Below are 25,068 nucleotides of genomic sequence, written 5' to 3'. Positions count from 1 at the left end.
TGAGCCCGTCATCATTCACTTCCGCTGTCAGGATATCGGTTTTTGGAGAAAGGGTAGCCTGGAGTTCCCTTCCTGGACGATCAAAGAAACCACCAATGGGGTTTCATTTCTTGCCCATCATCATTGGCCTTTTTGTGCTAGTGTCCACTAAAGAGTAAGCAATGAGACTAAGGCACGGCTAAAGTTCTATGTACGGAGTAGACTAGCCTTTCATCCTGTCAAAACTCAGGGGCTGGACTCTTATCGACTATTATCGTGAATAGGAGTCAATTTTGAACTCTGGCATATAGGAGCAATCTGCCATTGTCACACATATCCTTTCACCTTCAAATTGACTTGAAGATACTGATACACTCAGTAATTGGAAGTACTCCGTACCATGAGTCCTTCTGGCTCAATTGCTCATAGTACAGAGTAGAGTAACAAAAGGAATATGGAATATGCTTCAACCCCACAAGGCGGGGTGTGCCGGTGAACCACAACTTGCCCATGTGCGGTACGCCAGATCTAGGTAGGTAGTTTAGCTGTATCTAACTGCGCCTTCAATAGACCGCGGCACGATAGGAATATCACGAAGTTATCTTATTGGTTATTAGGCAAGAGGATCTGCCTGGCTACTAATATTATATTATTGCCCCATCGCAGATACTGGTATTTGCTTTGAAATATATTCAGTCACAATTGCGCTTAAATAACTACAGCATGCTCATATTAAATGGTGTTCTGTGGATATAAAGTCGCAATGAACCAGGTCACTTGCTACTAGTTATTCATACTAAGCAATCACGATGACGTTGGGCTCCTCTTCCCTGGGTTTACTGGAGACAATTGATGGTCCCCAAAAGCAAGCTATTCCAATGATGTGCTACTCAAACCATCTGGTAAATATTGGATCCCAAAGGACACAGACAACCATGACCTGCACGTAGGCTAGCATTATTAAGTCAATCGCGAGTCATTTGCTCGAAATTAGGACTAATGGCCGATATCTTGAGGTTCATGCTTTAAACGCCCAGCCCAATGCACCAACGAAATGATACCATGGAATCAATATCTTGGATCTCCATCATGAACTAATCAAAACGAATTCTCCCTAACACACTAAGAGCGAGCACAGCTCAGCTCCTAACAACCATTTTGAAATTGGCTGTATCATCTCTTTTTGGCCTCCCCCGCCCAGATTCGTGTCTCCCTTGCGCTATCATGGGCCACGCGGAACACTAGTTGACGGTAGTCAATAGCCGGGAATTGCGTGTCAGGGGATAAATTTACATACATTGCCTCTCCGTCTCATCCAGTCCTCGAAGAAAATCTGCACCCTCCCCTAAAGCGCCCTTGGGGTTATGCGCGTGGTCAGCAATCTCCGCTGCGCGCTTTTTGAATGTCTATGAAGACCAAAATTAGCAGAGAAACGTAGAGGAATTCGTCAACTCCACGCAGTCTGATGGATTTATACGTACGTTGATGAGAACGTCGACCATCTCTTCCTCTTCAAAGAGATCGAGCACCCGCTCGCTCAGACTGTAAAAGTGCGGTGCCAATGAGCGCAGATCCACGGTTCGGGGATCGGCTTTCAGCGCATTCACTACTCGGTCTGATAATGCCGATGGAAGGTCAAGTGTAACTAATCGTGAAGTTCCCAGACGTGCTCTTTTTTTCGGAGTTAGCGGGAGTCTACTTCATCGATAGTACATGCTGCGCAAGATCCTGACCCAATTGACAACATCACCCCAAGCCATAATGGAAGATCAATCCGAGTTCCTGCCTTGATCTATGCAATCGTCAAACTCTGAGTCGTTCTCCTGGAGCATCCTTACTCACATTTTCTCCAGGATTGCCCTCCAAGATGCCAAGCCCGGGCACCTCAAGTTCAAATGTGCAGGGCAGTTTCTGGTATGCAATCGTTAGATCAAGAAAAAAAAGTTGTCAAGGTGCAGACTGGCATACCTGTGCGTCTGTCAGGATAGAGTCAACGTCATAGTAGGACATCTTGAAGTCTTCTCCGAGTAGTACGATGGTCAAGATGCCAATCTTAAGAGCAATGCCGTTAATTGTGATCTATCTTGGTCGGCGGCGCGTACCGTTGTCGCGCGATCACGTGATAAACATAATTAAGAATTTAAGATTGTCCATTGCTATCCGTACTGGGTACTTCTTGGCACTTCTTCATAATTATTTGACCATCGTATGCTTCACTCGGCTATCTCAAGAGCGTCATGTAGCGTCTACGGAGTATGTTCGACAATCTCGTAGCCAAAATTAACGTTATCAAGACATTCCTCAAGTTAGGTTCAATAGATGCCGTGCCACTGCCCGAAAGATATTGTTGCCAATCTTGGACCATCTCCCCTTTCAAGGGTACCAGGCTTGTTTAATTTCAGAAAATTCCTTGCCTATCCAGTGGACTCGAACTCTGACGGTACCGACGAAGAAGCATATCTTGGAAATTACGAAGGAACTTGCCTTGGATGCGGCTTTTAATCCTAGAACCATCTCGAAGCATAGCGCCGGATGATCATCCTAGAACTATATGCATCCCCGACAATACGGTCAACAAGGAGGGCCCTGAATGATGATATTGGATGAAGATTCTGAGGTCGACGATGGATGAAGGACGACATCTTGCAGCTTACTCTGGAGGATCTGACAAGCGATTTCAAAGTTTTCAAAGATGTCTTACTACTGAAGGTACGCTGTACTGAGACCCGAGGTCACAATGAACCTACGTGGACATTGATCTTTTTCTTCCTTTGCCTCTTCACAAACTCAAGGGGATCATATTGAAAGAGTCGCAAGTCAACGGAGTCAGGTTGGATTGAATAGGCGGACCGATGTAGATATAGATGAGCAGAGGAAGAAAGCATGAAATCTCGGTTCGAGGAAGAACGGTTTTGTTACCATCTCAGGACGGACCTGGAGGTTCTAGAACTGGGGATTTTCAGGGCCGACCATAGGGTGTTTGCTATCTAAAATAGTGCGACTCCACCGGGCAGTCACACTGCGAACATGTCTTAGGTACTGGGAACTGTCTATTTATTATTCATGAATTCCGACTTGGAATCATCTCGAGGCCGTAGGTCTTAAGCTGATGATATCTAGATAGGTACGGAGCAGCTACTCTACATCCTGATCATGCCTTCTGTAGGTAGAGAGGTAGCTATATAGCCATTGTCGAGATAGCTCGGCAGATAACACCACCAATAGTGTACCAACGCAGAAGCCCTATCATTGTACCGATTCAATAACAAGGCGCATTGAGATCGCCTTCTGAGCTTATCGCTCTAATCATACCTGGTTCGTGAAGCCCAACATGACGGGGTAAAATCGGAAAACTGGGGAGGGGAGGTTGGAATACGTACGGTACCACCATTCCTTCTGTTTTCGGACTGATAGTGATCTGCCAAGAATCAAAATCTGTTGCCATCCGTCTTTGTCCCCGAATTTAATGCGCAGCCATGCAGTCTGAAATCCATCTTTCACAAATCTCAGCATTCTCTGTGTAAGATAGGACAACTACCTTGTTTGTTTGTTCGGGTCTTCAAGTCATATCTCTCATTATCGCATGTCTTAGCGCTGGGTTTTAAATGAGTGCTAGCTACGAGTAATCGGGTCTAGCCTAGGTATTCAGTTCTTGTCCGCTGATTTCACTGGCTAGGAGGCATGTATTATCTCGAGACTAGGAGGTGCTAGACCCCTCTCTAAGTTGTAAGATGCCTGAAAACCATCACCCTTCTCCAGTTCCTTGTTTTTGAGAAGACTTGAGCACAAATGTGGCTCTGACTACATCATACCCTGCAAGAAATTTTTTTTCTGCTCCATTGTTATGCGTATATTCGAGTCTGTCACATCCCGAGCCAGAGATGGGTAAGTACCCAAGGTACGGAGTAAGCAGTACCAGATACTTACCCAGGTACCACCTTAGGTACCTACAGGTAAGGTAGGTAGTATCAGTTAGCCCTATCCCGCTACCTTAGGTATTCCGTACCTGGGCACAGTTGGGTTGTAAGTGTAACGGCCGTGTAATAATCATGCAAGCGGTATGGGGACCAAATAGGTACAACATTAGCACCTAAGTAAGGTACGTACCTAGATTCTTCTCATCCAAATATAGCACTGTATCCTGATAGCCGGGGTCAAGGTCTTACAATTCCGTACATACATACGATTTAATTTATCCAAGGATGGATCGTTCAGTCAGTCAATTCATTACTTCTCCAACGATTGATCTAGTCTACCTCTTCATCTTTTTCTCTCTCTCCTTTGTTTATCTGCTCCGTTAGAAGGTCCATATTATTGTTTCTTTTTTTCTTGTGTTTTCCACCCTCTTTCCTACACTCTCACCTTGCCCCTATCTCTCCATTCCTCCTCTAATATCATCACCCGCCTCCTTTGAGAAGTATTGCATTTGATACACTCCTGTGCACTACTGCATGAGGGTTGCCTTATCTCTTTCCAAAATCTCCCAAGCAATTATCCATAAATCCTCCTCACTTCCACTAGATTTTACGGGCCGCCTTGTGCTCTTGATGGCCCTTGGGGACGTCCACTACTTCCCCACCACCAAAGAGAATGGCTTACAACGCCGTTTCCCAGGCCGACGTCGAAGTGGCCTCCAATGCGACCGATTCTGACGCCTCCCGCAGTCCATCGCCGCAGTCGCAACAGCGCCCCACCTTTCAGTCACTGCCCCTAGATACAGAGCACATCGGAGGAGGGAGTTATTTACAACCAGCAAAGGCCGCTGAGGACACCGGATTTGGCAGCTTGAGCTCCATGTTACGGTCCATGACATCGACCAGTTACGACATGGTCGAGGAAGACGACTACGAGGAAACGAACCCTGGCGCAGATCGACGGTCCGACGATCTTCGTCGCGTGATTCCTCCGCTCGACACTACTTCCAAGCCACAAGTGCAAACAGACTCCGATGAACCTCCCTTGCGGACTCCCATCACCGATACGCCGGTACCTCTCAGTCATCCGACGCCAGATCTCCAGTCCTTACAAGGAGCGTATGTCACTAATGTGGAGAGGTTGGAGAGGAGTGCGGAACGCTTGAGCTCGAGCTCAGCGGATATTGCGAGTGAGATTCGAAAGATGAATCTCGAGCAGAAGAGGCGCTCGTGCAGCTCCGTCTCCAACTCTGCTCTCCAATACAACACGGAAGGCTACCCCTTGAGGAACAACATTTCCAGCCCTCAGGGCTCCACTCGTTCTGCATCTCGTTTGGCGCAAGTGTCGGAAAGTGGAAATGAGGGTATTTTCACTCAGCCTGCGTTTGGGACTGCCCCTGAGGACATTTCTCCGCCTCAAGAGACCTTCTCGCCCCAGTCCCCGCCGATTTTCCTGATCGACACAGTCATGGTGCAGGCTACGAGATTGAGAGGCCTTCGTCTGCAGCTTCCGGTGACACCTTTCAACAAGCGAGGGCTCTGTTCACTGATTTTGACGGCGTTCATTTTGTTGACAAAGGTCCGGACCCCATGCGCCATGTGTCGCTGACCCGACCGCCTCTCGCAAGTAGCTCCGAGTCGTACAAGGAACCACAGGTGGGAGATAACATGGTATACTACCCTGCGCCTGTTCCGATGATGCTGAATTTACCGCCTCGGCTATCGCAAAGACGTGACGCGGAACGGGAACGGGAGAAACGTCGCACCCAGCTCCTCAGCACAGTTGCTCCGGAGAACAGGAAATCCGCGCCATGGCTGTCTGGTCAAATTCAAGAGGAAGCGAACGGCCAGAAAAATTACAAAGATTTGCCTCCTCAACTTCGAGCGAGCGTCTTCTTCGACACGCCGGCCGCACCGCTGGAAATCGAAGTGAAACAGGCTTCGGCCGTTGAAACGCTTGAGAGTATACTGGATGCCTCCGCGCATGCCCCTGTTACTGCCTTTACAGAACATCCCTTCGCTGGAAACGTAGGGTCAGATGTATATCGGAGCGCCAGGCCCAAGTCGTCCCATCCGAATCTATCCGAACAAAGGAAGAAACGTGCGTCTAGAAGCAACCTCGTCTCTGAGTATCACGCTTCCAATCCTGACCTCAGAGCGGCCTCCATCGCGTCCCATCCATTACATAAGCAAACTGTAGCAGACGCTGCAGTTAGACATGAAGATGTCGCTCTACATGCGGATGATGATGCTTACGATGAACAGTCAGAGAGCGATGATTCCGAGACGGGCCATGAAGAATCAGAGGAGGAGGACGAACCAGATTTCGAATACACAGGTCCCCCGAATACTCTGCTAGCAGAGCTAGAAATGCGAAAGCAGGAACTTAAACAGCGGCGGCGGACAGCCGCTGTCTCCAATGGAATGCACTCCACCCTTCTTCAGCTTGAGGCTGTCGCGCAGAAGCAAAGTGAGCACAGGCGACAAAAGCCAGTTACATTAGCTTGGGAAGATCCCGACATTCACAAGCACGAGGAGGATGAGGATGAAGATGTTCCCCTGGCTGTGCTCTTCCCTGAGAAAGCCAATGCCCCCGACGAGGCCAGACCATTGGGTCTCATGGAGAAAAGGGAATTGGAGGAGAGTGAGCCGCTGAGCAGACGTCGCGCGAGGCTCCGAGGAGAGCCCTTGCCCTTGACCAGCCTTGATAAGCGCCCAACCACCATATACACTCAAAATATGCCGGAGCCCGCGCAGCCGGACAGTGGAGACGAGGGAGAGACCCTAGCGCAGCGCCTTAAGCGGTTGAAAGCCAAGGACCGCACCAGCACTGTCGCAGAGAGTGAGTTCGCGAGTGAAATTCTTGCCGAATTGAGCCATCTTCACGAGGACGAACCGAAGGACAAGGAAACCGAAGCCGCGCCCGAAGACGAGACTCTGGCTCAACGACGAGAGCGGCTTCGAAGGGAGGCCGCCGCTCAGAAGAAGGCGACCCAAGCTCCAAGATACCGGAGAAGTATGGCGGACATCCTTCATGCCCGTCCGATCAGCGTCGGGCAACCGCCAACGAACGAGCCTGCTGCTCATCGTGGACCGACCCACCAGCGTTCATACGACAACCGTCTATCAACACAGCAACTGCCATTAAATTTTGGGAATCCAGCTCCGGCAGGGTTTGCGCAGAACCAGGGAGTAGCGGCGGCAAATCCTCAGACTTTTGGGATGGTGCACCCGAATACATTCTACAGCGATGCTATCTTGGGGATGAATCATCTGAGCTATGCTATGCCTCATAACTACCATTCCAAAGTCCTGCAGCCAGTGATTGATAATGGCCAACGGGAGATCATTGATCGTTGGAGGCAAAGCATCCGATAATTCTCCTCTAGCCACCTCAGTCTTGCTTTTGATGCTGTTGTTTCTTTCATTTCTTTTACACTCTTGCGTCTGATTCTGAGCGGTATTCCATGGTTGTGATGCATTGAAAGCATAAGCCCTCATTGTATTGGTGATATCCATGTAGAATTAGCGATTTTGCTTTGTGTTGTGTAAACTCAATTTCTTCTGAGAACATTCCTGATAAATGCATTGATTCAACATTTCGTTCTTTTCCATGAAAGAGCAGCTCTACAGTACTCCGTATGTAGGTATACCCGGCCTGCATTTACTTCGCGGATGTTATAACCAACCCAAGGCATGATTGACCATCAAAAAACATAACTATTTCAATACAGACCGTGAGGTTGATGGATGTTAAGAGTCTGAAATAAGTATTGCCTAGCTAGAGCACTGGTTGAATCAAATGATATAGTTGCAATCATTAGACTTTTGTGCTGAAAGTTTGGGTTGACCCGTTGATGATGATGATGATTATCCGCTTTCGGATGGTAGGTAAGCTAAGGTAGAGAACGGATGACATTCCTTCTTCCACCGTTTCTGTCAACAGCAACAATAAATAATGGAATAACACCTAGTTTCTTCTCATGGCTGACCCCTTAGTCAGTTTTCATTATTGGCAATAGTTCTTCTCATGAATGATTTCTTTATCATGACTTTGGATGATTCTATCATTTAAATACCGGATATTTACCAGTTCCCCCTCCTAATCTAATAATTAATTCCTCAAATTATCTCCTCTGCTTGTTTAACTATTGTTAGAACAGCGACCCGTGCACGGTTGAGAGGAGCCCCACAGCTCATTATATTGATTTTATCACCTTTGCAAGCTCAACAGGACGCGAACGACCAATTCGAAGGCAGAATGGATGATTTGTATGAGTCCTGAACGGAGAGACCACTCATAAGGAAGCACTGTAGGTGCTGGGGCGCCGATAATCATGCCACCATCCACAGTCTTCTCCTACTGGCGACGTGAGCATCGTCGCTCGAGTGCACCCCCCATCTCATCGTCCGGACCGGCCTCTTCAAGAGGCAAAAGCAACGGCAACCCTCCTCAGCTCCCGGTTATTCAGCACACGCCGATCCTTGCGACTACGATTGAGGAATCATCTCCGTGCCCCGATACGCTGACTCCCCTTACTTCGAGCGAATACTCGCCTGCAGATGGCGATACTGATAAGGGACATGGTGTGGGTTCTACAGTCTCGACAGATGCGCTCTCATCTGCTGCGACCAACCTGGCAGTACCGTCCTCTACTTCGGACAAGCAAGCGCGGCCTCAATCCAGTCCAGAAGGCCGCGAAAAGAACTTGGATTTGACTGCTCAGCCGAACTCGTCGCAAGTGTCCATTACGGCTTCCCGTCCCGAGTATGGCGACAGTGATTCCTCGAAGCCGAACTCGCCTTTTCGGCTGTCCTTCGGTAAAGGACTGCTGAACTCTCAGAATCAATCCTTCGACGCCAATATTAAGCGATCTTCGACGCCCGTGTTGACAAGCACCGCTGACAAATCGAATACAATGCACAAGGAATACAGGCCGGAAGGCTCGAGTTACCGTCGTCAAACCGACCGGGACGTGTCCGCGGAACATACATCGCATAAATCTGGGAAGGCAATGCTTCACCTCCTGAACCCGATGTCTCTGCTGGCCCGGCGGCGCTCTTCACAATTGGCCGGCCTCCGAGCGGAGGACATCAGCATCGGAGCTCGAAACGTGGTCCCCGCCATACCCGATGATTATGATCCTAGGATACGCGGAAACATCGTGCACGACTTCTCTGCCCCTCGTCCGCGCCGGAATCTGTCCACAGCCCCAGTGCTCTTACAAGATGCTGCAAATCAGTATAATTCGTACAATACGCCGCAGACTGAGAATGTGTCTCATCCGCATGGGAGGGATGCAGTGGTTCAATCAAGCGAGCACAGGAAGAAACACAGTGAATACTCCCCAGTTTTCAAGGAGCACTTCGAGGACGATCAGAATGTGCTACAGGTTGACAACAAAGCCTATTTACAGTCATCGCTTCTCACAAACCCGTCTCTTCATAGCGATGATCAATCGGTCCCTGTATTTGCAAGGCGACTCCCGTCGCGACTACCCGATCATGAGGAACATCCTGAGGAATCAATCCCTCTTCAGTCCGGGCCCCAAGCAGGACCGCAGAGCAAAGAACAGCCAGCGGCTCAGCAAGATTCAGATACAATTGAAATAATACTCCATCAGTCATCTGGCCTACCGAAACATTTCAAAAGCAACGCGTCCCGATTCAGCTTTGACATGAACGGAGTTGAGTCATCGGCACAGGAGAAGCTACTGGAAGAGAAGCACAAGGAGAAAGAAGCGGCACGCAGGGCCAAAGCTCAGCTCGAAGACAGGGAATACAGTGACGTCGAAGACGATTATGACAACGACCTTCATGACTTTGACGGCTTGGAAGAAAAGATCCCTGGGGTCAACACTGACGCCGAAGAAGATGAGTTCAGTGGATTCTCCGGCCCTGGGGCCGCATTGACTACCTCATGGTATGCGCCTGGCCTCTCACCAGTCGTCGCGAGCCCCATCAGCGCCCCGGGTCTTGGTCCGGCAGTCGACATAAATCTGCAATCGGATCAAGGCGGCGCTCCTCAGGTATCCGAGCTCTCTGTCACCGAAGACAAAGTCACTTCGTTTCCCCCAACAACCCTTTCAGAATCGGCAGCAGTAGGATGCGCAATGCAGACGGGAACTCGTTCTTCTACATCGCAGCTAACCGAAGAAGACGACGACGACCTGTACTTTGACGACGGAGAATTTGGCGAACTGGCTGGTGATCCAGGCGGCGAAACGTTTGATGAATCGATTTTCGATGACGAATCCAGTCATTTGTATGCTCGCAAGACGGCAGTTGTACCCACCGCGCCGGTTGAACCGGGGACGACGGACCAGACGGAAGACAAGTCTAGATCAAGAAGTGAAGCACCTGAACCTCACAGCCTGAGTCCCGAACTGGATCAGAAGGATGGTCTTAAGCACGCACCAAGCGTTGCTAGTAATTTCCGAGACGCAGCAGTTGCCAGATATGGTGGACTTGACGCTGAAATGACCCATAACCTAACGACAACAAAATCTCATGGTGGGGTCTTATCCGAACATAACCTGGAGGTCTTGCACAACGCGCTGGAGAAGGCCGCCAATGAGACTGCCAACATGGACAGATTCAAGCGCACCACAAGCGCGAGCGAGAGGTCCCTAGGCCAGGACAGCATTGCCAGAACGAACCAGACTATGGACTCTTACTCGGGGCTCGTCTCAGATGACAGCCATCTGAGCCAGGCTATGGATGCAATGGGCTTTGAAGAGGTTTTTGACGATTTCAACTACGACGACGATGATGCCTTTTACGATGATCCTATCATCGCTGCTGCCAATGCGGAGGCGCTGGAAAACGACGACGAAGGCTTCTATGGGCAAGAGTTTGGATTTTACGCCCAGGCTCATGGGGCCTACAGCTCAGAACTTACCAATGGGGGATACTTCGGTCCGCGTGGCGTCGAAGGCATTTCGCGCAACCACAGCAGCCGAGGCAAATTCCGAGAACCCAGTTTGACTCCTATTACTGAACGAAGTGAATGGAGCACGCGAAACTCGGTCATTTCATTGACCGCGCACGGTGCGGCTCACTCCAATCCCGCCATCTCCGGTCCAGGGCTGGCGCAACTTGTTGATATGGGTACCATGGACGACGAGATGTCTCTGAGCGCCCTGTTGAAACTGCGACGCGGTGCCTGGGGTGGCAGTAATGGAAGCCTTCGTAGCAGCAGCGGAAGCCCACCACCTCATCATCACTCATCGTCGAATCGCGCGAGTTTCACGGCCTTTTCTGATGTGAGCCCGACTGTATATACGGTTCCGCCAGATTACCTCTTTGGAGGAACAAGCGCGGCTGAATCGCCGACCATGATACCAACAAATGGAGATGTCGCCCACCAGTCGATATGTGGAGAAGCGGATTTGCAAATGAATCCTGAAGAAGCTGTTCCCGGATGATGCAGTCCATCCACCTCAACGAGCCTGCCGAGCTAAAGATATCACGACACGGAGGAGAAGTGTGGCGAGTACATATACATGATTTATACCCCCTATTTTACATCTTTCTTGGTTAAATTAATCCATGGTGACCGAGTGATCCATACTTGCGTTATGGCGTTTCCTCTCTCCAGGTCTTACCTAGTCCTGACACCTATATTTACTTAGTTTCTTCCTCTCGATGGAGTAATTGACCGTTTACGGTGTAACGTAGTGCCATAATTCCGCGAACTATCAGAATTTACTCTCTTGTAGATAGTTTCTGATGCGCTTTAAAAGCGAATGGTACATCTCATGAGTCATCGAATCTTCTCGATGATAGCTCGTGCATACAGATGAAGTCATAGATTTGGATTTTGTGTCCTGTTCCTGAGGATTACTATGAGAAAATTAATCCATGGCGATGATTGGACTGCAGTCCATCCGCAAAGACCCGGAGCGGGAAATGTTCATAGCCGGCCTGTGGCGGTGCGTATTCCTCTATTGTGATTCGCGACCGGCCGTACTTGCCGCTCTCAGCATGTCGGCGGCCCGGGCGTGTGCTGAGTAAGCTGTGGCTGTTGTCAGGAGGACAGCAGCAGGAACTGCATTAGCCACATCCGCGCTGGCCGTCATAACCGTAAGACATTCGGCAAACCTCTTCTCCCAGTCCTTCGTCACTAGAGTTACTTGACCTCTCTACTCCGGATTTCTCTCCTCTCTTCTTTTTTTTCGCAAGGCAAAAAAAAGAAAAAGCTTTGATTGTCTAAAGAGAGTGCTTGCTCTCTGATGAGTTCTGTTTCTGTGCAGGTGCTACGGCAATCTTAGTCGACACCTGTTTTCTGAATTTTTAGTGACAACTGTGTGTCTTCCTTTCATCCGTTCAATCTATCTCAGCTCCTGGGAGCGTTGCCGCTTATATTGACGATTTCGAAACAGGTCTCTATAATATATCTGATTCATTCTTGCTCTCAGTGTTGAGCATTACTAGAAAGAGCTCCAGCCTACTTGTCGCATCAGCTTCATCGCATCTGTTTTCATCGGCAACGGAAAAATCCCGCAATGCTTCGTTCCACAGCCGTCAAGGCCACCAGCAGCGGTCTGCTGCGTGGCCCCGCCTGCTCGGCCTGCAGGCGGTCCATCTCCCTTGCTTCCACTGCCAGAGCTACTGCCAACCATAACTCGAAATTCGGCTTGACCACGAGAAGACCTCTCGCCATTATTGACCGTTTGTCCAACGGCAGGAGACACTATGCTGCTGCTACTGATGCAGGAGTGGTAAGCCTAGCTCCTGGTCTACTACTGTATCTATTCATTGAGGATATCACTGACTTGAACGCGCGAATCCGCGCTCTCTAGGATCCCAATGACAACTTCCTTTCCGGAAACACTGCCAACTACGTCGACGAGATGTACCTGGCTTGGAAGAAGGACCCCTCCAGCGTGCACATTTCGTGGCAGACATATTTCAAGAACATGGAAGAAGGCAACATGCCTATCGCCCAAGCTTTCCAGCCTCCTCCGACTCTTGTGCCTACCCCCACCGGCGGCGTTCCGCAGACCATGCCTGGCGAGGGATTGGGTCTCGCCGCTGGCACTGACCTGACAAATCATCTCAAGGTCCAGCTTTTGGTTCGCGCCTACCAGGCTCGTGGTCACCACAAGGCCAAGATCGATCCCCTTGGCATCCGCGGCGAAGCTGAGGCGTTCGGCTACAACAAGCCCAAGGAGCTGGAACTTGACCACTATGGATTCACTGAGCGCGATCTCGACCAGGAGTTCACTCTCGGCCCCGGTATCCTGCCTCGCTTCGCCACTGAGAGCCGCAAGAAGATGACTCTGCGTGAGATCATCGCCACCTGCGAGAGGATCTACTGTGGCTCCTACGGTGTGGAGTACATTCACATTCCTGACCGCAAGCCCTGCGACTGGATCCGTGACCGTTTCGAAATTCCTGAGCCCTACAAGTACTCGGTTGACGACAAGCGCCGTATCCTTGACCGTCTGATCTGGAGTCACAGCTTCGAGGCCTTCCTGGCCACCAAGTTCCCCAATGACAAGCGTTTCGGTCTGGAGGGTTGCGAGACCCTGGTGCCCGGTATGAAGGCGCTGATTGACCGCAGCGTCGACCACGGCATCAAAGACATTGTCATTGGTATGCCTCATCGTGGTCGTCTCAATGTGCTGTCCAACGTCGTTCGGAAGCCCAACGAATCCATCTTCAGTGAATTCTCCGGATCTGCCGAGCCTTCGGACGAAGGTTCGGGTGATGTCAAGTACCACTTGGGTATGAACTTCGAACGTCCCACTCCCTCTGGTAAGCGTGTGCAGCTTTCTCTGGTCGCCAACCCCTCCCATCTCGAAGCCGAGGACCCCGTTGTCCTTGGAAAGACTCGCTCTATTCAGCACTACAACAATGACGAGAAGGACTTCAACAGTGCCATGGGTGTTCTGCTGCACGGTGATGCTGCCTTCGCCGGTCAGGGTGTCGTCTACGAGACCATGGGCTTCCACTCTCTCCCCGCCTATTCGACCGGTGGTACCATCCACATCATCGTGAACAACCAGATTGGTTTCACTACCGATCCCCGTTACTCGCGTTCCACCCCTTACTGCTCGGATATCGCCAAGTCCATCGACGCCCCCGTGTTCCACGTCAACGCTGATGATGTCGAGGCCGTGAACTACGTTTGCCAGGTTGCTGCCGACTGGCGTGCCGAGTTCAAGCGCGATGTTGTCATTGACATCGTCTGCTACCGTAAGCAGGGTCACAACGAAACCGACCAGCCCTCTTTCACTCAGCCCTTGATGTACAAGCGCATCGCCGAGCAGAAGGCCCAGCTTGACAAGTATGTCGAGAAGCTGATTGCCGAGGGCACCTTCACCAAGGAGGACATCGACGAGCACAAGAAGTGGGTCTGGGGCATGCTCAACGACAGCTTCGACCGCAGCAAGGATTACCAGCCCACCGGCAAGGAATGGCTAACCTCCGCCTGGAACGGCTTCAAGACCCCTAAGGAGCTGGCCACCGAGGTTCTGCCTCATCTGCCTACCGCTGTTGATACTTCTTTGTTGAGCCACATTGCCCACAAGATCAGCGGCGCCCCGAGGGCTTCACCGTCCACCGCAACCTCAAGCGTATCTTGGCCAACCGCAAGAAGGCCGTTGATGAGGGCAAGAACATTGACTTTGCCACTGCTGAGGCCCTTGCCTTTGGTTCTCTGGTCAAGGAGGGCTACCATGTCCGTGTCTCCGGTCAGGACGTTGAGCGTGGTACTTTCTCCCAGCGTCACGCCGTTCTGCACGACCAGGAGAACGAGGCTACCTACACCCCTCTGAAGCACATTGGCGAGGACCAGGGCAGCTTCGTCATCTCCAACTCTTCCCTCAGCGAATTCGGAGCGTAAGTTGACTTCCAATGACCGATTCACCTTTGCTCGCTCAAACTAACTATTTCTTAAGTCTCGGTTTCGAATACGGCTACTCTCTGACCTCCCCTAATGCCCTGGTCATGTGGGAGGCCCAGTTCGGTGACTTCGCCAATAACGCTCAGTGCATTATCGACCAGTTCATCGCTTCTGGAGAGTCCAAGTGGCTGCAGCGCTCCGGTCTCGTTGTCTCTCTGCCTCACGGTTATGATGGCCAGGGTCCTGAGCACTCTTCGGGTAGAATGGAGCGTTGGCTGCAGCTTTGCAACGAGGAACCTCGCCAGTTCCCCACTCAGGACAAGTTGGACCGTCAGCACCAGGACTGCAATATGCAGATTGCCTACATGACCTCTCCTGCCAACCTTTTCCACATCTTGCGTCGCCAAATCCACCGCCAGTTCCGCAAGCGTAAGTTTTGGTTCTCTCCCTCTATGAATGACTTTTCATTAACTCACTTGCCATAGCCCTCGTGATCTTTTTCTCCAAGTCCCTCCTCCGTCATCCTGTTGCTCGCTCCGATATTGAGGAATTCACCGGTGACTCGCACTTCCGGTGGATCATCCCTGACCCGGCCCACGGTACCGCCATTGACGAGCCCGAGAAGATCGAGCGCGTGATTCTGTGCAGTGGTCAGGTCTATGCTACCTTGGTCAAGCACCGCGAGGCCAATGGTATCCGCAACACTGCCATCACCCGTGTTGAGCAGCTGCACCCCTTCCCTTGGGCTCAGCTGAAGGAGAACCTGGACAGCTACCCTAACGCCAAGGACATTGTCTGGGCTCAGGAAGAACCCCTGAACGCCGGTGCTTGGAGCTACACTCAGCCCCGTATCGAGACCCTACTGAACGAGACTGAGCATCACAACCGTCGCCACGTCCTCTACGCTGGTCGGGCCCCAAGCGCCTCCGTCGCCACTGGTCTCAAGTCCGTCCACGCCAAGGAGGAACAGGACTTCCTTCAGGAAGCGTTCACTGTCCACCAGGATCGTCTGAAGGGCGAGTAATCGGACGTTGTAGCCGCTGTTGGATTATCATCTTAGGTGCTTTGATTTGTAGGAGCTAGCGTCTATCCATTTCTGTCTCCTTTGTATGAATTCATTCTGTTGTCAGCATCTACTGCGGCTTCTATCCTACAGTCATGCTGTTCTGTTTTTTTTTTTGATATCTCTTTTTGAATGTTCCCTGGCACCCTGTTACGGGTTGGGATTGACTTGTCTATCTCCTAGAACACGCCGGAGCATGTGTTTGTAAACTAAGAAGGCCTGAATTACTAGATCTGCAGTATTTCTTTCGTGAACATATCCCGCCCTAGAGATGTACTTATGAGACTGAATTGATATACAGCGCTGATGACGTCAAGGCAACCAATGGGGTAAAATGAGTAAGCAGTTTATAATGCCTGAAATGCAAGGCATCAATCACCTGATGCGGGCCCAAAGGGGAAAGTCTTGCTTCTCCGCACTGCAGAACTTCCGTCTCCTCTCGCCCCATTATCTGACATACCATCCCATCAACACCTTCGTCCATGTTGTTGGGTTCAAGACGTATCCCAAACTTTTGTTTGTACCATTTTTTCTCACCTGATTGAGCGGTTTCTGACCTGTTGCGTTTGAATTTCCTCTTCAACCATGGCATCCGTCGTTTCGTCGTCGGCCGTCAACGCTCAGGGTCAAAATGCTCGCCAGTCAGCGCGCCAGACACGTACGAATCCATCCAGAACGTCCAAGACGCTGGGACGGTCGTCATTTGCCTACGGTCACGGCTCAATGATCGAAGCGCCCCCTACGCCTCCTGCCCCTCACGGATTCTATCCCGCCCTCACTCATTTCACCGACGCCATTACCGCTCTGCCGCGAGAATTTCGCCGTCACAATTCGTTGCTAAAGGAAGTGGATGCAAAGGCTTGGGCGCTTGAGGATAACCTTCTCCAGCTGCTAAAGGTTTCTTCGGAGTCGCAGCCTGTTCCTTGTCCGTTGAATCCAGCGCCTATTGTCGACGGGGTGGTTCGGGATGATATTGTGCCAGCGGTAGGTCGTGGATATCTACAACAATTAATGTGCTTGGCTAAAACCTGTTTGCTTTACAATAGGATCACTCGCAACCTCCTGAATCGCAAGACAGCAAAAACCGTCGTCTTCTTTTCGATCGTGTGCGGCGCACCCTAGTGGATCTGATGATGACCGCGGACGAAAAGAACCATGTCATTTCCAACGCCAATGACGAACTAGACCGGCAGCTTCTGCGCATCGACGGCGTATTCCCATTCATTGCAGGGGAGATCAGTGAGGAGGCGCGCCTGGGCAGTCTTACGCACTGGGCCTACTCGAACAGGAACACCGCGAAAACCACTACGAATGAGCGTCCTCGCCGGGAAGTCGCATCCAACAAACAAGACCTGAACCATGCGCTTGAAACAGAAGCCGGATCCCGTAGTGATGCGAGACGGGATGCCGCTCGCAAACAGCGGCGCACGCATGCCGATTCGGACTTTGACGATGCTCGTGCATCTAGTTCGCGGAAAGGGCAGGTTAGCAAGCCTCGTAGCGGCGCAGGTGCGGCTGCTGGGGATCTGTCTGCAGTCGGCCATGGTGCACAAACTTCGGGTGCTTCGGGGGCTTCGGGTGCGACGAAACGCCGCAAGGTCGAAAGACCTCCAGCGGCCGATACTGGCGCAGCGATGGAAAGATCCGCCAGCGGTGCTGGGAATGCTTCAGGCCGTGGTGCATCGAAGGACGCGACAGCTTCAGATGCCACCAAGAAGAGATCTCGTGCTCCCAACACGAATGCAGCCGCTCGCAAGAGGTGAACATCTCCAGGACCTTTCAATTCCAAACCCTGTGCATTTGCTAACCAAATTGGTAGAAATAACACTGGAACCTCCGCGGCAAATTCGCCAGTGCTGGCACCTGCTCCTCTGGCGGGGGCGTCGAATGCCGTGCGTAGCGCAGCCAGTCCCGGACCTGGAGCAGTCGCTCGGCCGCAGTCGTCTCGTGCCCAGCAGAGCTCTGGACAGTTGTCCAATGGTCGCCAGCGGCCATCCTCCTCGGCGTCTAATCGCCTAGCAAGCAACAGTATGTCACCCGTATCTTTTGTCTTATCTTCTGTCTAACCTTGTTTTCGATTCAGGCAAAATCGTCGATACCAAGACTCTACCTAAAGAAACTCCCAAAGCGGACATGGTTGCAGCTGCACTTAATTCAGAATTGCAACGCCAAGCCGAGGAAGAGAATTCCGCCACAGCTGCGGCCAAGGCTGTCGGTCCCGTCAGCATGAAACGCGAAGATACAGAAATTCGACCTGCTGAGTCGGTCGAACCTCGGGAGACACCAGTACCTCAAGCTTTGAACGCAGCTCCGAAGGGCCGGTCGTCGAAGACGTCCACGCCTGTGCTCTCCGCCTTGTCAGAACCCAACTCCCAGCGCACTCGACCTACCCGCAACACAGACCCCGCGCCTGCGAAACGATCGCATAAGAAGAGCGGCAGTGTGGCGGTAGCCCAGCAGCGAGCAGTGTCTGAGGAGGAAGACTCGCTGCATGAAGGGGACGACGAGGATGAAGATGGCGAGCCGCGGTACTGTTACTGCAACGAGATCAGCTTCGGCGAGATGGTTGCTTGTGACAATGATGCGTGCCCGCGGGAATGGTTCCATCTGTCGTGTGTTGGGCTTACCAAACCGCCGGGGAAGAATGGTAAGTTCATTGGCCTAACGAGTTGGACCATGCTGATAGGGTACAGTCAAATGGTACTGCAATGAATGCAAGGAGAATATGCGCAGAAGTCGGAACGGGCGGTGACCAGATTCTCAGGGCCGCTCAGGTTCAGGTTTCTGTTGATTAGAATGGTCTCTTGATTTGGCGTAGAAGTAGGGCAGGTTATGGACATAGCATAAGAGACTGGATTTTCTGGCAGATCACTTAGGTCATTGTCTTCATAGTTATGATCAACCACCACCACACCGTACTTTGATAGCGGGAGTTACAACGCCCTCAATCTATCCATAATCCCTCCCTCTCTCCTCCGCTGTCTCTGCCCGGAAGCCTCACTCCCCAGCCCAACACCGGCATTCCCACTCGCCGCCGCCGCAGCAACAGCCTCACCCTCCAACCTCCTCCTCAAATCCTCATATCGCTCCCCGCCTTCTGCCCCCTGGTTCCCGCGTCTCCCCACCTCCTTCTCCCCAACCACCCAAGCCGGAACTCGCCAGCGAGCCGTAGGCAACGGCAACACCTCCGCCCGCCACGCAACCCAACAACCCACCCCACCGCCGCGGGGAGCATCATGCCAGGAAACTGCGACAGAGCCAGCTGCGCCGCAACCAAGTACGTAGTTGACTTGTCGGACAGGAGGAGCGTGAGGTATTTCCCTTGTCCCTGGCCCCCTTCTCCTCTATCATTCGTATTCGTATTCGTATTCGTATTCGAGCCCGGAGTCGTAGTCGTAGATGTGCTGGTGCTGGTGCTGGTGCTGGTGCTGATCCTATACCGAAACGTATGCGGAATCCCCGCATGATACTGCGCCAGCAATGCAAAAAGCGTAGCCGTCGGTCCGCAGGGGAGATAGTTCATTTTGTAAAGTGTAAGCGGGCGGAGGAGGACGAGGAGGAGCGGCGGGAGGAGGGAGGTATATGGTAATGTGGAGAGGATGAATGTCTTCCTTTCACGTTAGTATCGCGAGGCGAGCGAAGGTCGTAGCGTAGCATTGACGCTCAATAGGGGTAGGGGAAGGGGGGGGGGAGAGAACGGCGTACTGCGAACTTGCGCTTCCCCATGCGCGCTCAACAACGCGGAGATGGTAGGCGAGCATGGCGGCGAAGAGGGCCTCGGTTGAATTGGCGAAGCCGGCGAGTTGCCATGTTGCGAGGCGCCAGAACTGCGCGTAGGGCCAGAGGTGCGGGGAGACGCGGATGCTGGCGAGGTGTTTGATGTCGAAGATGGAGAAGGCGATGGAGGAGGCGATGGTGTAGATGAGGAGGAGTTTGGTGATGGGGGCGTTGGTTAGGCCGGAGGTTAGCATTTTCGTCTTTTTCTTTTTTCTTTGGGCTTAATTGAAACGGGGCCAGACCGGCGTGGTCTAAGATGCGGAGTGTGCTCTGCCTGGTGCAGGTGTTGTTGTGTTTTGATGATGGTGAGGGGAGAAGATGGAGATGATGACTGGTGGACACGTCGCGCCAACTGGTGGGCCGAAGCCGAGTCAGGTCAGTCGGCATGCCGATAAATTGATTGACTTACATCGTACGGAGTACCGTAGCGTCTTACAGTTATACTATACTGGATGCAGATAAAATCATGTACATTATCTATTTTCCAGCGATTGCAGCCGCTGCATTTCTTCAGTGTATGCCGTATTGTACTTAGCTAGAGCAGTCTCCAATGCTCGGATGGTGGGCCCCAGCAACTGCTTGATGGCCTTCTCTCCACCTGTAACTCCCGCAAGATTGAGGCGGATCTTCTTGCCCGTAGCCTCTAGCACCTCGCGCGCATGCTGCTTGAGTCGGTTTACTTCCACCTGGCGCTCCGCCTCGGCGTCGTTTGCGACAGACTGAATGCGTTCCATGGCCCGGTTCAGCGATTCCACAAGCGATGCTACCTCGGCCGCACGGTCGGGGTTTCCGGACAGAAAAGCCTGCCAGAATTGGTGAAGGAACTCCGTGGTTGTCGCATGTGTCAGGGTTAACCTATCATAGAGATTGGTCGACAATCCGTACGTCCCCCGGAGGATGTCGCCTCCGTCTGGTTGCGCCGGTCGCGGATGGCATCAAGGATCTGCTTCGATGCGCGCTGCAAGTTGGCCTGCGATCCGGCCCGCTGATCATGTTTCTGCTCGTCCTCATCTTCAAGTTCCTCTGGCTCCACAAGCTTTCCCAATGGCGCTGTCCCATCGGTCGGCAGGTCCCGGTCGATCTGGACGCGTAGATCACGGAGGATCTGGTCGGGATCCTGCTTGGCAAATAGCCGACTCTGCTCATCTTCGGTTACTTTGGCCTGCGAGAAAAACCGACTCTGATCCCGGATATTCAGTAGAATCCTGTTCTGTTCATCGTCCCCGCGCAAGTCCCGCAACTGCAGCTCATTGTACGTCTCCTCGTCAATACCGACAGGCGCCGACGGGTCGCGATCCACCGGCGCTACATTCGCCATAATCTTCTCGCTCAGCGTATTGAGCGTCCGAATGATGGGCACCTTGTCCACCCCAGACGGCCGCATGTCCAGATCCGGCCGATTCCCGCGCCGCTGGCTGTGATTGACCTCGTTCCCCGCCAGATCCAAAAAGTGCGGCACGTGAGCCTCCCGCTCGGGATTCGCCTGCTCGTCCTCGCGCAGATATTTGTCGAGAATGGCATCCGTCGCATCGTTCTCGGAGATGCGCTCGCCGCGCAGTTTTTTGAACAGTCGACTCTGGAAGAACCGCGACCAGAACTGCTGCTCGCTCAGCTTCGGCACATTCTCATCATATACCCTCTTCACAAGCGGATGCTGGCTGAAAATGAGCTGGATCTGCTCCTTGCTGATATTGAGCTTGGTCACGTTGTCCTCGACCCGCGGCTTCAGCGACGACAGCACGTTGTACGAGCCGCGCGTCTGCGACCGCTCGATCGCGTGCGCCCGCAGCAGGTGCAGCCGCGTCGACCAGAACTGCGACATGAACTGCGAGGCGGACAGGGTATCTGGTTTGGTGTGCAGCGATTCCATAAACATGCGCTGCAGGCTCGCATCGGCCTTGAGCAGCGACTGCTGCAGCTCCACGTCCGCCTTGAGCCGCTGGTCGTCATCCCAGGGTTTTGGGGCCTGCCCGGCCGAGGACACCGCGCTCGCGATCGCCATAGCGGCTGACATCCCTTCCCCGCCGGCGGGGGTTCCTGTCCGACCGGGTGTCGGAGTCGGGGTCGCGCTCGCCGCGGTTTTGGCGGCCTGGATGGCGGTGCTGAGTGCATCTTTGATGGCGTTCGCTTCCGCTCGGGCGTTGGCCCCGGCCGTAAAGGAGAAGACGTATTGATCTGGAGAATCATTCGGCGTGTTGGGAGGAAGAACGAAGACCTTGAGCATAACTTTGGGGTTACTAGCCGGGGTTTGCTGTAGATCTGCCTTGGTCAATAACCATACAGAAGCAACCGAGAGAAGGCCATCTCACATACTAGTGATCTGAGAAACTGGAATCGTAATCGTTCCAGTAGCGCCGCCAGCCGCAGGGATCCACGAGATGGACTGGCAGTCCTGAGACATGGTCAGGGTGCCATCTTTCTTCTTGTATGCCGCCGATCCGCTCGGAGGTGCCATCGTCCTGGAACTCGACAGCTTCCACTGTCCTGAGCGGCGTATCGGGATGCGCCCATCGGGAGAGGAGAAAAAAGTCCTTCCAAGGGCGAGGCCGGCGAAGAGGAAGGTCAGCGGCCCTCTGTGAAGATTTCGTGGTAGGGAAGTGGGATGATTTCGAGGTCGTGTAAAAATGGGCTCCGCAGCTCTCGTAGAAGGATGCAAGATATCACGTGACAGGTGGCAGTCTGCATGTCACTCGATCCAGAAAAATCCACGGCCTAAAAAGTTGGAACAAGATGAAGGAGATTACGAAACTGAGCTACTGACAGTATTTAGACTTTGTGGCAGCTTTACCTGAGATGAGATTTGGCTATAAGATCAAACCGAAATGTACAGACAGCAGAGCAATGACGCCATTCCCGTGAAAGCCCCGACGTCAAAGCAGAACAGGAAGAACTCTTTACAGCCAGAATTGCCCTCCGTATACCACGCAGCTAGGATTGACCTCAAGGTTATAATGGGAACATGTCATGGAGCGAGGATTGATCAACAACCTTAAGAGACTAGCAACCATCCCAGAGAAGCACAACCGTAACGCTATGAGAATCACTCCCGCTATGCAGAACACAAGATGCTGGACAATTCATAGCAAAGGAAAGCAAAGCAAATTATCAAACAGAGTAACCAGTGATCCACCCGCACTTTTGTCGCTCACGCTTGCAATTTGGTATCATAAATGAGTCCGCCCATTTTTCGTCAAGGACAGCAAGAGAAGGACATGAAGCATAGTAAGGGTATTAAACAATCAAAAGTCGTAAGCAACAGCCAGGAAGGAACACTCTTTGTCTCCAGGACTTTATTTCTTAAACATGTAATGGCCATAGATGCCTCCAACGTCTCCAACTGCAACCGGGATCTTCCTCATCCCCCACCAACGGGCGCCCATTTTCCAGGGACGAGAGCCGTCGTCGGGGACTTGGTTTGGCATAGATGCAGGGTCACGTACGTACCAGCCGCGTCTGCCAAGCTCACGGACGGTCCAGCCGCTGGAGGCACGGTTATTCTTGATTCTCTCCCTCAGCGGAGCAATGATCTTGTCACTGAACTCAATGACCTGCAGAGGATAACTCTGCTGCGAAAGGAGCAAGCAAGTATTGGTATTGAAGATAGTGCCAATCGACAACTGCGTGACCTTGTTGAGATCCAAGTAGCACAACGAGGACGGCACCCACGGTTCCTGCGCCTCGGTCGAGCTCGCATTGCCCGACACTGGAGGCGGAGCGAAGAACATATTGAGGTCTTTGCAAGACAAATCCGCCGAGCTCAAGCCGAGCTCCTCGAGATGCTTGGTCAAAGGCACCAAGGCAGCCGCATGAGCAGAAGTGATCTTGGCACCTCCCAGGTTCAGCGAGCGGAGGGTTTTCGGCAACCGAGGAAGAAGAGCAGAGACATCCCCCTCCTCGAGAATCCGGTAGCGAGTGGGGTCGGTCAGGAGGTTAAGGTACACCAGCGTATTGCACACTGCCGGATGCGTGGTCAAAAACTCGACTACCCTCGGACCCTTCAACCGAGTGCACCGCGAAAGGCTGAGATGAGTAATCTGTGCGGTCTCGGGGGTGGAGAAGAGCGCCGCCTCGCTGATCTGCGTGTGTGTGACATCGAGATGCGTCAGATTGATCAGACGAGGGAGAAGGGCCTCAAAAGTAGACGGAGACAGACTGCTGCACTCGTGTAGGGATACCCGCTTGAGATTCGGTAGGCTCAGAGGCAGACCCGGTCCTGTGGTCAAGGCTTCCTGGAAAACCGCCGAGAATGACTGGGTAGCACAACCGCAAAAGTCAACACTATGTAGGTTGGGCAGGCCGGTGAATATCTTTCGCACGATGTCCACGCTGATATCACCTTCCACATGCTCCTGCAGCAGACATTCCTTAAGGTTCGGCAGAAGATCCAAACATTTCAGCAGCGTCGTGGAGGTGAGGTTCTGGATTTCTGCATTCATCTGCTTGGTGCGTCCGAGTCCTACGGAAGTGAAATGGGAAAAGTCCAGACGACGCACAAGCGTCCCGAGCGCGGGATACTGCGAAATGTGGTTCAGAGCTTTGGAGAAGATGATGGAATGCGGGAAGGTCATGTTTCTGTACAACACACCAAGTGTGGCAGCGTGCAACGTACGGGACGTCAGGAGACACGACACCAGGTCGACATTCCGTGGTGTGTACCCATTAGGAGGGATATCCAAAGCCAGGTTGGAAATGATATGATCTGCAGTGACAGTGTCAGTGGACGAGCTGATTAGCAGGCATGCAGACGGGAAACTCACCGAGAACTTCCGGGGGCAGTTTCTCTAGCCGCGAGGAGCCTGGAGGGGGTTTCTGAGACTTGGATTGCACCGTCTTCGTGGGAGGATTATTCACCACCGCATTGCTCTCCCACGCCCAACCCCGAGTGTGCATAGCCCCCAACGCGCGAAGATCGCCATAGCTCCGGCTGAGACTCTTTCCTCCGAGTCGAATCTGTTTCCAACCAAGAAAACCACCGCAAGGACAACAGAAATCAGGTGTGTGTTGCATATCAGTCGCTATCGGCGATGTCTGTTTGGTCTGCTCTGTGGGAGACTGGGTGATGTGTGTATCAACGAACGATTGAGCAATGCCTGTACGGAGAAGATCAATCAACATGTGCAACCTTGCCGATACATGTGCACGAGTGCTTACCGTCGACGTCCTCCTTGATCGAACCAAACGACGGACGACGGCGACTGCTAGATCTGGATCCGTTGGGTGAGGAGCAAGCGGACGAGTGCGACGAGGAAGTGCGCGATAGTTGAGGATGACTAGTGTCTATAGCCGGAGCCGTAGTAAACCGAGAATAGGTAGGCTTCTGTAGGGGAATGGCAGAGGCGGCGACGGAAGACATGATGGACTGGAAGGGGCCTGCAAGAGGCCTCCGAACTATATAATCCGCCGACTAGGTGAGGAGAAAGAAGGTTGGACGGGATACGGATGCGTAGGAAGGAAAGGGGAACACAAGAGGGCCGAAGAGACGG

The 25,068-nt window shown here is 52.4% G+C and overlaps 8 protein-coding genes across 8 annotated transcripts; 4 read left to right on the top strand and 4 right to left on the bottom strand.

The window, feature by feature from the left end:
• Window positions 1–930: 930 nt before the first annotated feature.
• Window positions 931–1,989, bottom strand: psf3 (DNA replication protein PSF3; the record flags this gene model as incomplete). The annotated part of the gene is made up of 6 exons (XM_024823503.1): window positions 931–1,220; window positions 1,277–1,385; window positions 1,461–1,650; window positions 1,713–1,771; window positions 1,822–1,890; window positions 1,948–1,989. The coding sequence occupies 6 exons, from the start codon at window positions 1,987–1,989 to the stop codon at window positions 1,153–1,155; spliced, it is 537 nt and encodes a 178-aa protein (XP_024681214.1). The 3' UTR covers window positions 931–1,152.
• A 2,580-nt stretch (window positions 1,990–4,569) lies between these two features.
• Window positions 4,570–7,271, top strand: P174DRAFT_432006 (uncharacterized protein; the record flags this gene model as incomplete). The annotated part of the gene is made up of 2 exons (XM_024825726.1): window positions 4,570–5,257; window positions 5,296–7,271. The coding sequence occupies 2 exons, from the start codon at window positions 4,570–4,572 to the stop codon at window positions 7,269–7,271; spliced, it is 2,664 nt and encodes an 887-aa protein (XP_024681213.1).
• Window positions 7,272–7,839: 568 nt separating this feature from the next.
• On the top strand, window positions 7,840–11,539 carry P174DRAFT_442474 (uncharacterized protein). The gene has a single exon (XM_024827584.1). It carries the CDS (start codon window positions 8,231–8,233, stop codon window positions 11,318–11,320), a length of 3,090 nt encoding a protein of 1,029 aa, XP_024681212.1. The 5' UTR covers window positions 7,840–8,230; the 3' UTR covers window positions 11,321–11,539.
• Window positions 11,540–12,078: 539 nt separating this feature from the next.
• kgd1 (alpha-ketoglutarate dehydrogenase KGD1) lies at window positions 12,079–15,925 on the top strand. The gene is made up of 5 exons (XM_024827583.1): window positions 12,079–12,616; window positions 12,698–14,395; window positions 14,437–14,741; window positions 14,801–15,174; window positions 15,231–15,925. Exons 1-5 carry the CDS (start codon window positions 12,401–12,403, stop codon window positions 15,767–15,769), a joined length of 3,132 nt encoding a protein of 1,043 aa, XP_024681211.1. The 5' UTR covers window positions 12,079–12,400; the 3' UTR covers window positions 15,770–15,925.
• Window positions 15,926–16,252: 327 nt separating this feature from the next.
• Window positions 16,253–18,769, top strand: P174DRAFT_408317 (putative PHD finger domain protein (Ing1)). Its single transcript, XM_024824169.1, has 4 exons — window positions 16,253–16,792; window positions 16,855–17,567; window positions 17,628–17,836; window positions 17,892–18,769. Exons 1-4 carry the CDS (start codon window positions 16,394–16,396, stop codon window positions 18,518–18,520), a joined length of 1,950 nt encoding a protein of 649 aa, XP_024681210.1. The 5' UTR covers window positions 16,253–16,393; the 3' UTR covers window positions 18,521–18,769.
• On the bottom strand, window positions 18,742–19,874 carry dscB (the record flags this gene model as incomplete). Its single annotated transcript, XM_024829041.1, has 3 exons — window positions 19,514–19,874; window positions 19,029–19,419; window positions 18,742–18,912 (listed from the first exon to the last, which is right to left on the bottom strand). The coding sequence occupies exons 1-3, from the start codon at window positions 19,777–19,779 to the stop codon at window positions 18,742–18,744; spliced, it is 828 nt and encodes a 275-aa protein (XP_024681209.1). The 5' UTR covers window positions 19,780–19,874.
• A 179-nt stretch (window positions 19,875–20,053) lies between these two features.
• P174DRAFT_442471 (TFIIH subunit TFB1 family protein) lies at window positions 20,054–22,079 on the bottom strand. The gene is made up of 3 exons (XM_024827582.1): window positions 21,899–22,079; window positions 20,471–21,844; window positions 20,054–20,348 (listed from the first exon to the last, which is right to left on the bottom strand). The coding sequence occupies exons 1-3, from the start codon at window positions 22,038–22,040 to the stop codon at window positions 20,059–20,061; spliced, it is 1,806 nt and encodes a 601-aa protein (XP_024681208.1). The 5' UTR covers window positions 22,041–22,079; the 3' UTR covers window positions 20,054–20,058.
• Window positions 22,080–22,875: 796 nt separating this feature from the next.
• Window positions 22,876–24,938, bottom strand: P174DRAFT_421661 (Leucine Rich Repeat domain protein; the record flags this gene model as incomplete). The annotated part of the gene is made up of 3 exons (XM_024824969.1): window positions 22,876–24,284; window positions 24,343–24,675; window positions 24,737–24,938. 3 exons carry the CDS (start codon window positions 24,936–24,938, stop codon window positions 22,876–22,878), a joined length of 1,944 nt encoding a protein of 647 aa, XP_024681207.1.
• Window positions 24,939–25,068: the final 130 nt, after the last annotated feature.

Source organism: Aspergillus novofumigatus, assembly GCF_002847465.1.
Source record: "Aspergillus novofumigatus IBT 16806 chromosome Unknown P174scaffold_5, whole genome shotgun sequence".
Classification (NCBI taxonomy): domain Eukaryota; kingdom Fungi; phylum Ascomycota; class Eurotiomycetes; order Eurotiales; family Aspergillaceae; genus Aspergillus; species Aspergillus novofumigatus.
The sequence above is the reverse complement of the archived record's forward strand: the minus strand, read 5'-3'. Positions and strand labels throughout refer to the sequence as shown.

Coding starts and splice junctions, on each gene's coding strand:
- P174DRAFT_442474 (XM_024827584.1), top strand. CDS start 8,231: ATGCCACCATCCACAGTCTTCTCCTACTGGCGACGTGAGCATCGTCGC.
- kgd1 (XM_024827583.1), top strand. CDS start 12,401: ATGCTTCGTTCCACAGCCGTCAAGGCCACCAGCAGCGGTCTGCTGCGT. Junction 14,396..14,436: donor TGCCTCATCTGCCTACCGCT/GTTGATACTTCT, acceptor CCACAAGATCAG/CGGCGCCCCGAGGGCTTCAC. Junction 15,175..15,230: donor CCACCGCCAGTTCCGCAAGC/GTAAGTTTTGGT, acceptor CACTTGCCATAG/CCCTCGTGATCTTTTTCTCC.
- P174DRAFT_408317 (XM_024824169.1), top strand. CDS start 16,394: ATGGCATCCGTCGTTTCGTCGTCGGCCGTCAACGCTCAGGGTCAAAAT. Junction 17,568..17,627: donor AATGCAGCCGCTCGCAAGAG/GTGAACATCTCC, acceptor CCAAATTGGTAG/AAATAACACTGGAACCTCCG. Junction 17,837..17,891: donor TAATCGCCTAGCAAGCAACA/GTATGTCACCCG, acceptor TTTTCGATTCAG/GCAAAATCGTCGATACCAAG.
- P174DRAFT_442471 (XM_024827582.1), bottom strand. CDS start 22,040: ATGGCACCTCCGAGCGGATCGGCGGCATACAAGAAGAAAGATGGCACC. Junction 21,845..21,898: donor TCCAGTTTCTCAGATCACTA/GTATGTGAGATG, acceptor TGACCAAGGCAG/ATCTACAGCAAACCCCGGCT. Junction 20,349..20,470: donor GGCGACATCCTCCGGGGGAC/GTACGGATTGTC, acceptor CGGCCGAGGTAG/CATCGCTTGTGGAATCGCTG.